This window comes from Misgurnus anguillicaudatus, chromosome 12 (assembly GCF_027580225.2).
Source record: "Misgurnus anguillicaudatus chromosome 12, ASM2758022v2, whole genome shotgun sequence".
In the NCBI taxonomy this organism is placed as follows: domain Eukaryota; kingdom Metazoa; phylum Chordata; class Actinopteri; order Cypriniformes; family Cobitidae; genus Misgurnus; species Misgurnus anguillicaudatus.
Window position 1 is genome coordinate 41,118,582 of NC_073348.2, and position 16,858 is coordinate 41,135,439.

The 16,858-nt window shown below is 36.9% G+C and overlaps 1 protein-coding gene across 3 annotated transcripts; it reads left to right on the forward strand.

The window, feature by feature from the left end:
- Positions 1 to 1,076: 1,076 nt before the first annotated feature.
- LOC129446374 (protein FAM222A) lies at positions 1,077 to 13,042 on the forward strand. 3 transcript variants are annotated; one of them, XM_055207347.2, is made up of 4 exons: positions 1,077 to 1,301; positions 1,439 to 1,659; positions 7,141 to 7,268; positions 10,325 to 13,042. In XM_055207347.2, the coding sequence occupies exons 3-4, from the start codon at positions 7,181 to 7,183 to the stop codon at positions 11,383 to 11,385; spliced, it is 1,149 nt and encodes a 382-aa protein (XP_055063322.2). In that variant the 5' UTR covers positions 1,077 to 1,301; positions 1,439 to 1,659; positions 7,141 to 7,180; the 3' UTR covers positions 11,386 to 13,042. The 3 variants fall into 3 exon arrangements, with proteins under 3 accessions (XP_055063322.2, XP_055063321.2, XP_055063323.2); XM_055207348.2 differs by lacking the exon at positions 1,077 to 1,301 and adding an exon at positions 8,162 to 8,249 and having other exon boundaries at positions 1,648 to 1,659; XM_055207346.2 differs by having other exon boundaries at positions 1,077 to 1,659.
- Positions 13,043 to 16,858: the final 3,816 nt, after the last annotated feature.

The following is a 16,858-nucleotide window of genomic DNA, read 5'->3' on the forward strand; positions in this document are numbered from 1 at the left end:
CAGCCTCCCCCGCTTCTCTTTTTATTCTCTAAATCCTATGCAGGGTCTCCCAGGAGTCTGTCATGATGTCCTCAGGGTGATGAAGGACACTGGCTGCTCTCATGGGGTCCAGATCCTCCATCATCATGTGATTTATGAGACAGTCTAGTGAGCGTGACGCTTTACTGCATGAACTCCTACAGCACGTGTCTGAATGATGAAGATTTATCAGCCTTCACAATGCCTGTGTTTACAATAATTGTGCCTGAGAGCAATTGAGAACCAACACCACCATTGACATACACATGTGACTTTAACTATATTGACTGTAATTTTATGAGGTCAGTGTTATAGGTAAGGAATAATTGACGACGGGTGTTGAATTATTTGAAAATAATGCACACCCAATGTGGTAATGTGGCACAACGTGAAGCGGAGTGCCTTTACACCGCGGATCTGCATTATTTTCAAATACTTCAAAGTCAATAAATCCTCATATACCACAATTATCACAAACATTGCTCTGATGCCATTTCAAAGGTTTGGTGTGCGGTATAATGCAAAATAATGCATAATGTTCACTGTGATGCATTGTAATTTTTAAATGTTTATTGCAAATAATAAAACCAGCTGTGGTTGACTTTGCAGCACTTCACTTGTGTGTAAGCATGCAGATCAGTGAAACATATTCATAAAATGACTGATTTCTTCTCCTGCTGGTTTTAGGTAAGTGGAAAATCAAAGTGTTTTATTGGAGATCATACATTATTTTTATATATTTTTATTTCATTATTTATATGTAGTGCTGTTGGTTAGAAGCCTTATCTTTTCTTAGGTATAATTAAACAGAATTTATGATAAATAATGTATTTTTGTATGACATGTTAAAACTGTGGCCCCCAGCACAATCTCGTAAAAGCAAACCCCATAATGAGATTCGTCACGTTTCAATCCACAAATGACTGTACTGCCCCTTTAAGATTCTCCACGAATTGGCTGCATGGATCATTACAGACGCCGAGAGCGTCACTCTGTCCCCGCCCCCCGTCATCAATGATTGGCTCACTCACACATTCCCTCTAAACTGATTGGTTAAGTCTCGGTTTAGTGCAACGATAGCGATGTGTGTTTAAGCGGACCGATGAGAGTTTGGATACTCGCTCCTCTCATGACCATCACATTATAAATCATCTTTTATTAGGTCCGAACTTTATTTTCTTTTTAAATCAATTGTTGAGACAATATCGTGCGTCGCCGTGGATCTCATTCTTAAATCGATGTATTTATTTGATTTGTGTCGATGATGATCAACCGAGAAGCAGGTGCGTTTGAGGAAAAACATTCGTCCTGCTTGTGATCCTTTATTCTGTCCCTGGATCAGTCACTAGCGGATTATGTTTAAATATGTCAATCATCTCAATTATAAGATGTAACTTTTATAACAACGCTGCTATAACAGACTGAAGTGCTGCAGGATCGATGATGATGGACTCTATGGAGAGTTGGGCTTTAAACTGCGTCCGATCACCGTGATGGATTCATGATCGGACATCAAACACAATAAATGTCTCTGTGGATTGTTGGAATATCGCGTGGCATTTATTGGATTTACTGTGATCGATTGATTTTAAATCTAATCGGATCGATGTGATCACAGTCTTCTCGGAGCTACAGTTTATGGTAAATATAACCTTTATCATCTGTATGTGTGAGTAAACATCAGACTCATGAGATCATTCATCATTCATTATATTTTACTATGGTAAATAGTGAATATAAGGTGTGTGTGTGTGTGTGTGTGTGTGTGTGTGTGTGTGTGTGTGTGTGTGTGTGTGTGTTACAGGCCTCTTTTTCCTTTGAAAAACCAATAACAGACATCAAAGACATCAAAGTGTGTGCGCACATCAGACAGAAGTTGTCTGTCTGTCTGTCTGTCTGTCTGTCTGTCTGTCTGTCTGTCTAATGTTAGGTTGTGTGAACGTCAGGTTAACTGGTGAGAGATGTCACAGCTCTAGCAGGTTATTTCAAGATTCAAACAGCTTTATTGGCATGATAAATGTAGTTATATTGTGACTGTACTCTATAGTAATGCAGTGATTTCTCACGTGAGCCAGTAGATCACATGGAGTCTGTGATAGGCTGAAATGAGCCAATGAATCAGATGATCATTTTCAGATGACTGTCATTGAGTATAACCCCATTTACACAGCACTTCGGTCCTAGAAAATATCTGTAAATGTGTCAGCGAGTCTTCAGTGTGAACACAAACACATCATGTAAATGTTCTGAGATCGCTCCCGTAAAGAGGACCTACAGTAACATTGCTGTAACATTCACAGAAAGCATTCAGTGTGAACAGAAACAATGCTGCTGTAAGGAGTGTGCTGAAGTTAGGGTTCAGCTCTTTGACACGGATCTTTATGGTATGTTTGTGAATAAGTGAAATACACTGCAAAAAATGATTTTCAAGAAAAAAAATCTTAGTATTTTTGTATTGCTTTCAGTAAGAACATCAAAAAAATTATTAAATTAAGATGCTTTTTCTTGATGAGCAAAACGACCCAAGAAAATAAGTCTAGTTTTTAGACCAAAAACATCACATTTAAGTGATTTTGTGTATAAAACAAGCAAAATAATCTGCCAATGGGGTAAGCAAAAAAATCTTAAAAATTTTTCTTAAACACTAAATTCAAGATTTTTTACTGAAAACAAGACAAAAAGATTTTTTTTCTTGAAAATAATTTTTGCAGTGTATCTGGTATAAGTGAAATAATTTACCCCGATCCTTTGAATGATTTGAAAATAATGCATTATTTTTGAATAATTCAATGGCCCGTTGTCAGTTATTCCTTACACACATTCATGTGTAATTAACATATAATTAAGTAGATGCTGTAGATTTACAGGACTTTACTGGAATGAAAATTGTTTATTTTTTACAGTGTTGTTCAGAGCTCTGTAATGTTGTTGGAGATAAAAAAAAACATCTCATTCTAAGATAATAAAAACAATACAGTTCATTATGTAAGGTCTTTATACACCACTGATAATATAGTTATGTAAATTATATAGCATTTCTGTCAAGAGATCCTTATAAATGTTACACACTGCACCTTTAAGCTCCATAACAGTGATGTCATTGACACATGCAAATAAAACAAATTTTTCTGCTCTAGATCATTGTGTGTGTGTGTGTGTGTGTGTGTGTGTGTGTGTGTAAAATGAAATGAAATGAGAGTTGTGGAAATGTGAGGTCACCTTCGCTCGGGAACGATTGTTTGGTCACACAGCTACTTACTGGGATAATGTCAATCTTCTGGTTGCTAAGTAATTTTCTCTCGGCATTCGCAGTAATCACCTTTTATCTTCTGAAGATGTGATGTATAATTACAGTCCTGCTGCTACCCTCAGAAATCTGCCTAATGAGTTGTTTTATTGTTATAGATATACTGGGTGAAAGGGGACGGGGGTGAGGAGGATTAGGAACAAGAGCTTAGAGATGAAGATGAGGAGAAGTACTTATTAAAGTTTACTAAGTGATTTATATCTGTTCACCTGAAAATAAAACAAACAAGCAGGTAACTTTGTGTCATTTTTAAAAGTGCTCTTAATAACTGTGAGCATTATTTCATCAGCAGATAGAGATCATATATCAGATTAAAATCATTTGTGACCCTGCCTGTGAAAACTCAGATAAAGTCACTTTTTCTGATTAATTGTTTTCATAAACTCATTTTATATAATGTAAAGAAGATTCTGTGAAAAATCATCTTTTTATCTTTAATAATAAATGAGGAAGGTCATGTCAAGGATTGAAATCAATGTTGAAATAAGTAGTTACAATGATCAAAATACTTTTTTTTCATTTTGCTCATCAAAAAAATTAATCTTAATTTAAGAATTTTTAGATATTTCTACTAAAACAAGATTTTGAGTTTGGCCTAGTTTTCTTACTGAGTCATCAAGTTAGTTGATGAGAGAGAATTTTCAATAGGGCTGCAAAACGATTAATTGCGACGAATCGTTTACAGAATAAAAGTTTTTGTTTACATCATATATGTGTGTGTACTGTGTATAATAATGATGTATAGATAAATCCACATGCATGTATAATTAAAAACAAAACGTGTATATTAAGTTAATTTATAATTATGTATAATATAAAGATATTTAAAAATAGAAATGTATATACACATGTAAATATTTCTTAAATATATACATGCATGTGTGTGTATTTATACATACATCATTATTATACACACTACACACACATATATGATGTAAACAAAAACTTTTATTCTGCAAACGATTATTCGCGATTAATCATTTTGCAGCCCAAGTTTTCAGTAATTCTTGTGCACATGAACGATGAAATGCATACACATGAATCTGTATTTTCATCTGTACATTGTGTATCTGTTGAGTAAAACTGGTTGTGGTCGAGCGGTTCTAAGATGTTCTTTAGTTCAGCTGAAGGTGAAAGTGTTAATTTGCAGAAATTCTTCTCTATGATCTGAACAAACATTTCCATGTGATTGTGATTATAAAATGAAAGAATCCCTTTAGTAAACGTTCAAATGCAAATGAGAGCACGTTTCCTATACGAGTTTAGCCTCGGCTGCTTTTGTACGCTCCGCTGGAGCGCTTTCAGAGGTTATTTAGCACAGCTTCGCTCAAAGGAAACATCTCTGTCTCATCTACTAGGCTTTGATACCAATTATGCAAACCATTAGAAAATTTAAATGCCAGCATCTCTTATCAGCTAATCCTGAAGTAATAGATTCCATTAAAAATGCATAAGGAGCTTTACGGGTGAACCCATCTCTCTCTCTCTCTCTTTCCTGCGGGCGCTGCCGGACACAGCTGGGAAAAACACTTCACTTATCTTTTCATTATTCCAATAGGATCCCATTTCCACAGAGAGGAGGTCTATTCAGGAGAAGTGTCGGCCTTTCACAGTGAAGCTTTGAGAGGATAAACGCCCGGCTGTGATCTCCAGTGTCGCGCTTTATCATAATGCTGTTTGTTTATATAAATCACAAAACAACATCTGTGTAGAATAAATGAAATGTATTAATATGACTCACCAAACAGATCTCTGAAAATAATGAACATTGTCCATCTACTGAAGATCAGACAAACTGGAAACCCACCCACCCAAACTTGCTCCTCTGGTTAAGTCCTTTTGGACATTAATAAACCCATAGCAATCGAGTACTAGTTGACATCACTAGTTGAAATTTAGCTTTATATGTTAAAAAGATCATACAAAACAGCAGATATAAACTTCAAGTTTTACAAACTTTTCGTGTGGACATCATTGAGGTGCGAGAACCCTATTGTTCTTCAAAGAGTTTTTTTTTTAGGTTTTATTTGTTGTTCAGCAACGGTTCATCCTGTGACTTTGGCAGTTTTCGATTCAGGTCAGATTAACATTCTGTCCACTGTAGACATGGGTTATAGCATGAACATTTTACTTGTTTAAGTGCTATAATTGGGTCACCAGGGCTGCTTTCAACATAGAACATGTGAAAAAGATCAACGCAGTAACTAATTGGGTCACCAGTAAAGTTTTGGTAAATCATTCTCTGCAAGCATGTGAAAAAATAGCTAATTGAAATTTGACTCCCCTTGTGATGTCAGAAGGGGATCTTATTATAATAACACCGCCCCTTAATCTGCACTAACCACAGAGAGAAAGAGAAAATAATTGAAGGCACAATTGAGTTTCAATTTCAACAAACCACCATTATGGTGATCAGTGATTGCATTATCAGCTCATTTGCATTTTAAAGGACACACCCCCAATTGGCACATTTTTGCTCACACCTACAAAGTGTCAATTTTAACATCTTATAATAAATAATCTGTGGGGTATTTTGAGCTTAAACTTCACATACACACTCCAGGGACAACAAAGACTGATTTTACATCTTAAAATAATCTCATAATATGACCCCTTTAAAGCTTCTGTCATCTGTTTTTCGTTTGTCATGTGACTTTATCTCTACAAACACCTCACCGCTTTATTGATGATGGCTTCTGTTTGGCCCTCGGGTCTGAGAGATGAGATATAGGGAGGAAAATACCAGAATAGAGGGACAATTTGTCCGCCAACGCAACCTTATCTGAAATCCCTAAGAGACAAAAGATTCAGAGCTCTTATCTCTCCAGCAGCTCCTCATTAATATTGATAATATACTTCTCACCAACACTGATATCACAGGAAACTGGCAAGGATTTATTGTCCTATACACTTAGGGTTGGCTTCCCAAAACAAGGATTAGCTTAAGCCAGGACTAGGCCTTAGTTTAATTATAAATATAACTAGTTTTAACAAACATGCCCTACTAAAAACATTACTTGTGCACATTTTGAGGCAACACAAAAGACACTGATGTATTTTAAGATATGTCAGTACAAGATGCTTTGAGTTTGAACAGCTTTACATTTATTTTATTTTAGTCTAGGACTCTTTGTTAAATATCTAAACCAATACAAATCAAAACTTCTCTCATTTTTTTCTTACCCCATTGGCAGATTTTCACTTAAATATGTTAAAAATGACTTATTTTCTTAGGTCATTTTGCTCATCAAGAAAAGTCTTGATTTAAGAATTGTTAGATATAGAATTTTTCTTGAATTTAGTGTTAAAGAAAAATGTTGGCTTACCCCATTGGCAGATTTTGTTGCTTGTTTTATGCACAAAATCACTTAAATTTGATATTTTTCGTCTAAAAACTAAACTTATTTTCTTGGGTCTTTTGCTCATTAAGAAAAAGCTTAATTTTTAGATATTTTGAGTTGATTTAACAAAAAATTTTAAGGCAGCAAAGTATTTTTTACAGTGTGACAATAATAGAGATATCATTTCATATAGCAGTTTTACATATTAAAGAGAAGTTAACACAATATAACCAGCTTGTATTTTAATGGAATAGATACTTGGTTAAAACATTTACCCGAAACATTAAATGGAAATAATTTTTTGTCTGTAATTGTTGTTTATGTGTTTGATCTGTTCTTCATGTTTCTGTGTTTATTGTGAGATTGATGGCTGTTGTCTCAGGTGTTGCTCTGTTCATCACACTGCAGCTGTATTTGCTGTAAATATTTAAACCGAGAGAGATGAATGTGAGATAATAATCTGTTTGTCTGCAGATTGTTAAAGAAGATCACCTGTAGATCACAGTACTGAATCATGCTGGCGTGTCTGCAGCATCAGAAGTCACCCGTCCACCACCTGCCGGACATCACAAAGATCCTGGACACATCTGTCCATCACCAGAGTAAGTTTAACATCACTTTGGTGCTTTGTTGAAATTAAAACTCAATTGTGTTGTCAATTATTCTCTCTCTCTTTCTCTACTAAATGGCAGTGCCGTGGTTGGATAGTACCGATTAAAGGGCGGTATTATTATAATAAGACGCACTACATATGTGACAAAACGGGCAAAATCTGAATAACCTATTTTTTCACAGATAATGGTTTACTAGTTACTAAGTTATTTTCTAGGTTGATAGAAGCACTGGGGACTCAATTATATCACTTAAACATAAAGTCAGATTTTCACACTATGACCCCTTTAAAGTTGTGTTTTGTGGTTCTCTCCATGTGACCGAACTCTTTCTGTCCCAGTCAATGTAATGGAGGTCAAAAGCTCTTTGTTGTTCAGTAACTTCAGTCTCGTGCTTTCTGAAGTGATCTGATGATGAATCAATGACAGCTGGACCATTAGTTCAGGGGTGATGGACAGAAGATCTTTGTCCTCCAGAACACATCATCTGATCTAAAGTCATTTTACATCTCACAGAGCCAGTGGACGTTTACTAGGAAAAAAGTTAAAATGAGAGAGGGAGGGAGGAAAAAAGGAATAAGAAAAAGAAGGGGGAAGGGGGGAATGTGACTGAAATGGCAGAAAGTGAGTGAGATTAAAGAGGTTTATTGAAGAAAGGATGAATTGAGGCCTCAGTAAATTGAATTCTCAAGGGTAACCTTTGATTTTCATGGCTTAACCTTATTGAATGGCTGATAGATCGCAGTCCAGTAGATGGATTTTCATCCATTAGAGAGAGAGAGAGAGAGAGAGAGAGAGAGAGAGAGGTGAATACATTATCATTTGGACTCTGAGAGGAAAAGCTCATCTTAAACTCACGTGTCACTTCCTGTCTGTGACATCAGAACTTCAGATGAACGAGAGAGATTTTAATCTGCACACATCTGCATTCATCATCACATTGATCTGTTGTAATGGAGAGCACTGGTCCAGGTAGGTCTGTCACGATTATGAGTTTTGGCTGACGGTTATTTCCCTAAGAAATTGTGATGATTAATTGCCTGTTTAAGGGCTTTTGTGATATTGCGATTAATTGTCTGTTTTATTGCTTTGACATTTAATTCTCGTAGATTTTTTGTTTGTTCATGAAATAATTTTCACACTTTGTTGTGATTACTTCAATTAAATCTTTTGCCATGTTTATCTGGCAGTAAATTTTAATACACATAACACACATTTAAAAGTAATCTGATACGTTTATACAGTCGCTGCAGCTCCCCCTTGTGTTTTTTAGAGAGATGTGCAATCATTGAGGTAATCTGAAATCATCGCCATGAGGTCAAACAATAGCGATGAGACGATTATTTAATCATTGTGACAGCCCTAGGTCCAGGGTCAGATCTTATGTGGATTTTAACATGTTTAATGTGATATTCACTCATTTGTGTTATGTATGATTAATAGAGAAAATCATTGAAAAATAAAGAGGGAAAGAAATCCTTGTTTTTGCCCTTTCATTAACTTCCATAGTCAGCAGTAACTGTAGATGTGTTTGTGCTGTATCATTGAATAATCTTATTATATGTCAAACATTATATGTTGTGATACTCTAAACATGATACATTATAGATTTTACATCACTTTAATGTTTATATTTGATTCTTGTGCTTTCTTTACAGTTCATTATTATAGATTCATCATTTGTCTTGATTTTCTGACTCTTTAAAGTGTTTTTATTGTTGTTGTATTAACTCTTGATTTTGAATGAAAGAAGCCATTAAATGCTGAATGAGAAGTTGATGTTTATCTGTTGGACTCGTCACAGTCATGTTTACTGAGGTCACAGATCTGTTTGGACCTGTATTTTAATCTCTGAAGATTTTATAATCAGACTGAATTCAGCTGTTGAGATGTTATAGATGTTATGATATCAAACCCAATATAATATCATCAGATTTAGTACTGTTAAAATCACCTAAAGGATTTTTTCTGGTGGGGTTGGATGTCAGGATGACTGAGGTCTGGTGGATCGTAGATTGAGTCTCTGTGTTTCTGAAGATTTCACAGATTTCTGAATCAAGTTTTGATCTGGAAGATTATTGGTGTGTTTTTCCCTCTTTTTTTAGGCTTTAGTTTTCACATGAGAGATCACACCATCATCACATTGATTTGATTTCATCAGATTTCTTTTAGCCACTCTTGTGTTGCAGGAGCCAAACAGGCATGAAATGACCTGAATAATGTTTAAATCTGATCCATCGGCTTCTGATTGAATCTAAACTGTGACGGCTGCTGCCGGAATTACAGATATCTCTGAATAACCAGACGTCTGTTGTAGTTTATTTACCGCGGTAATGATGACATCACTGTAGTTTTATTCTCTTGTGAGTTCATCACACAGCTGTATGTTTGATTCCATGTATGTGAATCGATGTAAATAAAACCACATCATGTAAAATATAAAAGGCAGCAGTGCGTCCTGCGCTCATTTTCAACTCTGTGCATATCTGAGCCAAACAGCATGAAATGAAATCCAGTCCAACCACTGAAACCAAATCAGCTTCCATCCCCCCTTGCTTGATTTCCCAGGGTAATCCAATTTAGTCCTGAAGAAAGACCGAATTAATTTCATAATGCACTGATCAAACATTGCCCGCGGTGTCTCCCTCCACAAAATGAGTTTTTAGAAAGATGCAGATGTCTGTGGATGAACGAGCAGCCGAGGAAATCGGCGAAACAATATCTTCATTTTTATTGGACGATTTTTCTTGTCTCCTGTCTGATCATTGTTGCTCATTCAGTATTCATCACTTTTCCATATTTATCTCTTCACACCTTCGGCACAGTTCAGTCGCTCTGTCGGACAGCGAAATCTGAAATTGGAAACATCAGGGTGACAATCTCACGAGAGTTTCATATCGTCACGTATTGTAATCGGGACAAACTTTGTGAGAGTATTTGCATTTGCCTTTCACTGTATTTGTGTTCAAGCTGAAGTTCATGTATTGTTGTAATGCAGAGACGCTCATTGTTGAATTATTCATTCATAAATGTGTTTGTGTCTGCAGGTGAGCTCCGGTACCCGTCTGTAGCCGAGCTGGACGCCTATGCTCACAGGACGGCCGACAGCCCGCTATCCATCAAGATCTTCCCGACAAACATCAGAGTCCCACAGCACAAACAAATCAACAGAACCGTCAACGGTTTGGATACGGACGGTCAGCGGTTCGGCTTGTCCTCTCACCCGTTCTCCGCTGGGCATCGAGGCTTGTTGGCTATTGTAAAAACTCCTGCAGCTAATGGTGGGTTAAAAACATCTGAGGGTAAAAGAGGAAAACTGTCTCCCTTCCTAATGGCTGTCGCCCCTTACGTGCCACCCAGCAACATACACAGGCTCAAGTCGTATGATGTAGAGGTACCCGGCGCTCTCAATGCGGCGATGTCCGACCAAAGCATCGTTCGGCATAAGAGCCGTCCGTCTAACTGCAGTCCTGCTTTCCTGGCGGCCACCGCCGCGTCCTGCTCAGATTCTGGGTTTACGGCGTCTGGTTCAGCTCGGGTGTACGCCAGAGCCGTCCTTCCCACTCAGAGCGCAGACGGGCACGTGGAGGGTTTGGATTATTGGCAGCACAGAACGCAGCATCGCTACACGCACAGCACCTACGGCGTAAGCTCTCCGGAGGTCTGTGTCCCCATCGGATGCGCTCAACTTTCCTACAGACCTCTTAGCTTTAGTGTGACATCTGGCGTGCCGGAGAAAATCCCATCTTCCACGCTGAACTCAACCATGGCACCTCCTTGGAACGCCGTTCTAGCCACACCAGATACCGAGTCCTACAGTCAGCAAGAGCAAACCACCGGTTCATCCATGGACCTCCATCCTCACATCCACCGGCGTCCTCAACCGTACCTGACGGAGCGGAGCGTGTGCCGTAAGTTTCCTGATAAGAGCTCGTGTCAGGTGTCTCTCCTGAGCAGCAGTCTGAAATCTCTGGAGTGTCTCATCAGTGAGATTCATCCACCCTGTATAAAGGAGCAAATGCTGGGCCGAGGGTACGACACCACCACCGGTGTCACTCGACTTCTGGATCATCAGGACGCACACATTCATCTGCCCGTGTTGAGATAGGACACTAGGACATTCAGTAAATAACCCTAACCCTAACCCTATACTAGTGATGTTCACTGTAAAGGTCATATATCACTGGATTTAAGGGATCATTTTCAATTATTTTTCCAAGTGTTTATCAAGCTTCAGTAGTTTGTCAGATGAGCAGTAATGGTTTGGGAAGATCCAGAGACAAAAGGGCGGTTTCCCAGACAGGGCTTATCCTAGTCCCAGACTAAAATGCATGTTTGAGCTGCCTTAATTTAACTCTTAACTGGCGCTGTCCCGAGAACAGGACACTCGAGTTAACTTCAGTATTTTGCATGTAAATTTTAATCTATCACGATATGCAGTTTTTATTTTTTAAAACCTATTTCAGTAATAATAATGCAGTAACAGTCATTTATACATTTATGACAAGAGTATGCAGCAAACCGTTGACACCTAGTGGCCGTTGTTGGTAAAACCACTAAAAGTGTAACACAAACCTCATTTTTTGTGACAATTTTATGTGTAAAATATACATATTTTATATAACTAAGTCCTGGATTAATCTGAATCCTGTCTGGGAAACCACCCCATCAAGTTTAACTTCAGCAGACAAACATGAAGCTTTTACGCTTTAGCCCTATAGGGGAATAATATATGATAAATATGTTGATTTTCTGCAGATTTCATGTAAACGTTGTTCAGTCAGGGTTGGGTATCGTCAGAAATTTCGGTTCTGCCTAACATTTCCTGTTTCTGATTCTATTATAATAAAAGAAATATGAAAAATAATGCACCATACTTAAACAAATTTGTGTGTATTAATCTTTTAAAATATTTTAAACAAATCATATTAATTGAATTTGGTTGCGTGACTGTAAACAGCACCTTGACGTAATTCATATTCATGAAGTAAACATGGCTATTTAAAGTGACTGCTCTCAGCGCTTTGCCCATACATTACATCAGAACCGCTTTTAGATCCGAAACTTAAGAATTCTGTGCACTTCCGGTTCCCAATCCTGAAACACAGTCAGATACACTGTTAATCAAACACAATGAAACATTTCAAGAGATCACAAGACTACAAGCACAAAACTCCTGCATTATAGATGTTAGTTTACAGACGTCATCAGAGAGAAGATTCACTTCAGATTAAGATTTCATCATCATCATCATCATCACTGTTAATCTATGTCTGTTAGTGAAGAAACTTTTCTCTATTTTACAAACTTCAGATTACAATAATCCTATAAAACACTCTTTAATCGCATCTGAGGTTTATTTCTGGCATGGAATTGTGAAATTAAAGCAAATTATCATTTCTATAACTAGCTTCACAAATAAGGATGAAGTTTGTTTATATTGACTGTAATGGGTCCAGTTTGGATCTTCACTTCTGAAGCTGTCAGAGATGTTATTGAGACTCAGGATTTGCTTCATCAACACAGATGTTATATAAACGGATACCCTCAGTATTTTATTAATGTGTGACTTATTTATTGAGATTTGGATTTCTTTTCTTTTTGTTTGTTTATATATTTTGGGGAAGTGGTGTATGAATGAGATGTTATGGGCTCAATGTTTAAAAAGTGCAATTAATCTGATCAAAGAGAAGCCCGAAACATCTTCACACCCACTGACATCTATCAATGCGATTGTCTAATAAATCATTTAGGAATGTTTTCTATTTCTGTGTTTTTGTCTTTTTTTTAAGGGATTAAGAGCACAACTAAAGCAGCTGAACTGAGTTAAACATTCACATTATTAAAAGAGCTGTCAGATCAGATGTGACTCTCATTTCAACACATTACAGCAGCAATAATTAAAAAAAAAGCAGCTGTAATAATTTATGCTGAACTTTATCAATCAAAACCAAACGGCAGCACAATACAAACATTTATACCACGGGTCTGTTGAATGCTTTATTCTCATTGGTTGAGAAATGTTGCACATGTGTTGATTATTTTCTGTAAACCGCACACCTGATCTGTCAGATGTCTTAAAATAACAACCAAAACAATGTCTGTGGTAACAAGACAGAACAATTCCTGTGGTATAAGAGGAATAATTCCACTCCAGTTCATTGAATTATTTAAAATAATACACAGCTGTGGTGTAACCCCGTTTACATCGTGCCGCATCACAACCTTGTGTGCCCTATACTGAAAAAACAGCTAAAACCAGCATAAGCTGATGAGTATTAGTAACAAACTGGTCTATGTGTGTTGGTCACTTGTATGACTATTAAACAGTTTTGGGTAAGTTACTCAAAAAACGTAATTATTAGGGTTTCGAGCACGAAGTGCTGAAAACCTATTGTATTTGTACTGATTTTTATTTTTATTATTTTTCTTCTGCCGTAAAACGGATCGTGCAGACCAAACCGTAAGGCCTAGAGACTTGAGACTTGGCCAAATGATAGGTCTCACTCGTGCGCGAACTTGACAGAGTATGAACCCAATCGGCCTATGGGGGGCGCTACAGCGATGGCAAACACGTTTATGCTCATAACTCCCACAATTCTTGTCCAAATGTCAAGTGTCCTATATCACTGGATTCCTTGCGTCAAGACGAACAAAATGTATATCTCCGATTTCATTTCCGTCATGAAAAATTTTCCGCTATTTTCGATTTTGTCTAAAAAAATAAAAACGAACTAGTCCTAGGTTTTTTGCCCGATCGGAATCATTCCAGTGCTAAAATGTTCCTTGGAGTTTGAATATCAATAATTATTAAAAAAAAGTTGAACTTTCGACTCACGGTCAACATGCCACGCCCAAACGTCTGTAGTGTGCGCAGCCATTTGGACTTTATAGGCTATAACTGGGAACAGGAATGAAGTATCAACACGACACTTGGTACTTGTGATGAGAGTCACAGCCTGAGGTTTCATGCATCGTTTCGTCACAGCGCCACCTAGTGGTCAGACGAATCTAATAATGCTTATAACTAAGGCTGAGTTTAACGTATTTTCATGGGACTTTTTTCCTTAGAGTTTTGAATTGTTGCCGAGTCCAACGATACCAAACATGCCAGTTTTCGCCTAACGGTTAGCCCTGCACAGCAAAATAGCGCTTAAAAATCACGCGCGGATAACTCCGCGAGGGTTATTCCGATCGACTCGAAACAACCATAGGAAGAAATTAACTTTACCTTCTGAACAAAAAACTCTATTGGCGTTATGTTAAAATTTCCATCAGAAATGGCCGAAAATTGCAAAAAACGAAAAATTACCTCCAAATTTGGTGTTTTTTACACATAAATGGTTATAAGTCTGCAACTAAATAACATTTTTTCACCAAATTTGATACGATGATGTCTGAGCAGAGTCTGAGGCAATACAAAAAAAAATGTATGCCTGCACCACTAGTTGGCATCATAATTGAACAAAATCTTTGACATTGAGTGAGCCCAATGGTCATACAACTGTTTCTTCACTATTCTAAACTGAATAGCCGTAATTCTAGCTACAAGTAACACAGTCATGACCTGAGGTTGCATGCACGAGTCTGTCATAGCGCCACCTAGTGGTTATTTGTTTTTTTCACTTAAAAATACTGCAAAATTATATCTAAAATCATGAGTCATCATGGATTATGTCTTTCATGGCTTTGAGTATAATCATTGGTGGATTGCAATTCACTCCCTAGCAACCAATGAGAATACCCTAGCAACCATTTAACAAGAGCTGTATCTCTGTTTCAGAACATCGTAGAGACATGGGGTTCGGCTCTTTTGACTCATTAACACTATTTTAACATTTTGTGACCCAAGTTTTGCCACTGCAAGCACCACTTTCACTGAATGATAACACCTTTTTTGCTGACGACTTAGAACACGTGTGTCTGGTAGCTGCGAATGACTTCACATTAAGGACGTGACATGTTTGTCCTATAGGTGCACGTGTGTTTAAGCATACAAAGTCTGTATGAACCGTTTCTGACCACCTCTTTTGTTTTTGTGGATGCTGGATCAGCCTGGTCGACGATGTCTGACGTATTTGACGTGCTTTAATGCTCGAAACCCGGTAAATGCTGCTTGCAGCTTTAATTTATATTTACTATTGACATCTTTATTTATGTAATTAGATTACTGTACAAATGACAAAAAAACTATTGAATCAATAATTACTTTAAGGTCTAATTCTCACTATTAACTAACTATTAACTACTTTTTCCTCAATATAGTCCTAATTACTGCTTAATACTTCTTAAAGTAGTTGTTAAGTTTAAGTATTGGTTGGATTGAAGATGTAGAATAAGGTTTTGCAGAATCAGGCATTAATATGTGCTTATAAGTAAACAGCCAATATCTCAATAACCAACTAATTAATAGTGAGAATTATAAACTACTCTAAAGTGTTAACATTATTCTTATTAGTATTTAAAGTAAGAAGGATACATAAAAACAAGCATTTTAACCTTAGACTTTAAATGTTGATGTTAAATCCATTATTGTCATTCATCTACAGTCCATACACAGGATTTACTTCAATCAGAATTGACTCTAATTAAATTACTGAGGAATTCCTTACTTTACTTTATCAACGTAATTAAATTACAGTAACTAATTACTCACATCATCTTAAACCAGCTACCAGCTTTTGCTTGTATCCAGCTAAGGCCAGCATAAGCTGGTAGGTGGTTTTAGCTTGTTTAGGGTAGTCCTCCCAGCCTGGCCAGGTAAATCCAGCTAGACCATCTTTAAAAGTGACCAAAACACAGCTAGACCAGCTTGCTACACCAGCAAAACTAGCTAAAACCAAGTTGAAAGACCAGCTAGTTTTCAGCTTATGCTGGTTTTAGCAGTTTTTTCAGTAGGGTGTGCATTATTTTTGAACATGATATACTGCATATTTGATCATTTTAAGGGGGACACATGAATGTTTATCCAGACAGAAATGTTCAGCAGATGGCGCTATAACATTTAACAAATAACTAGTGAATATAACATCTGCACCAGTGAACATGTATGCCTTATTGTTTGGGAAATCTTGATGCTTTATTAATTGGTAGTTAGTTGGATTTTTTTATTGATTTTTTTTGTTTGTTTATTATTTCTCTATTGTTGAGATTGACAACTTTCCTCAGTGTATATTTATTTGTTATCTTCAAAGCGTTCATACCACTTAGTCTAAATTCACAGTGTCAAATCATTAAACAGATACGCAAACATCTTTTTTAAACATTTAAATTGATGTGATACTAAAGGGGGCGTGCCGTACAGAACGTTTCACTAACGTTAGTTTTTGGTTATCTTTTGGTTATTTTTGGGGGAACCAAATAATAACGTTCTGGGCGCGTTAAACTAATCTAAAAATAATGTTCGATTTTTATAAGGAAAACTTTCCTCGGTAACCAAATACAAACTTTGGAAAGAACGTTCTGGAAACCAAAAAGTAACGTTAGTGGAACGTTGTGTGAACCAAAAATTGTTAGCTGGGTAAAAGTGAGAAGTAAACTCTGTAGCCAATGAGAAGAGGAGGCGTCTGAATATGCTAATG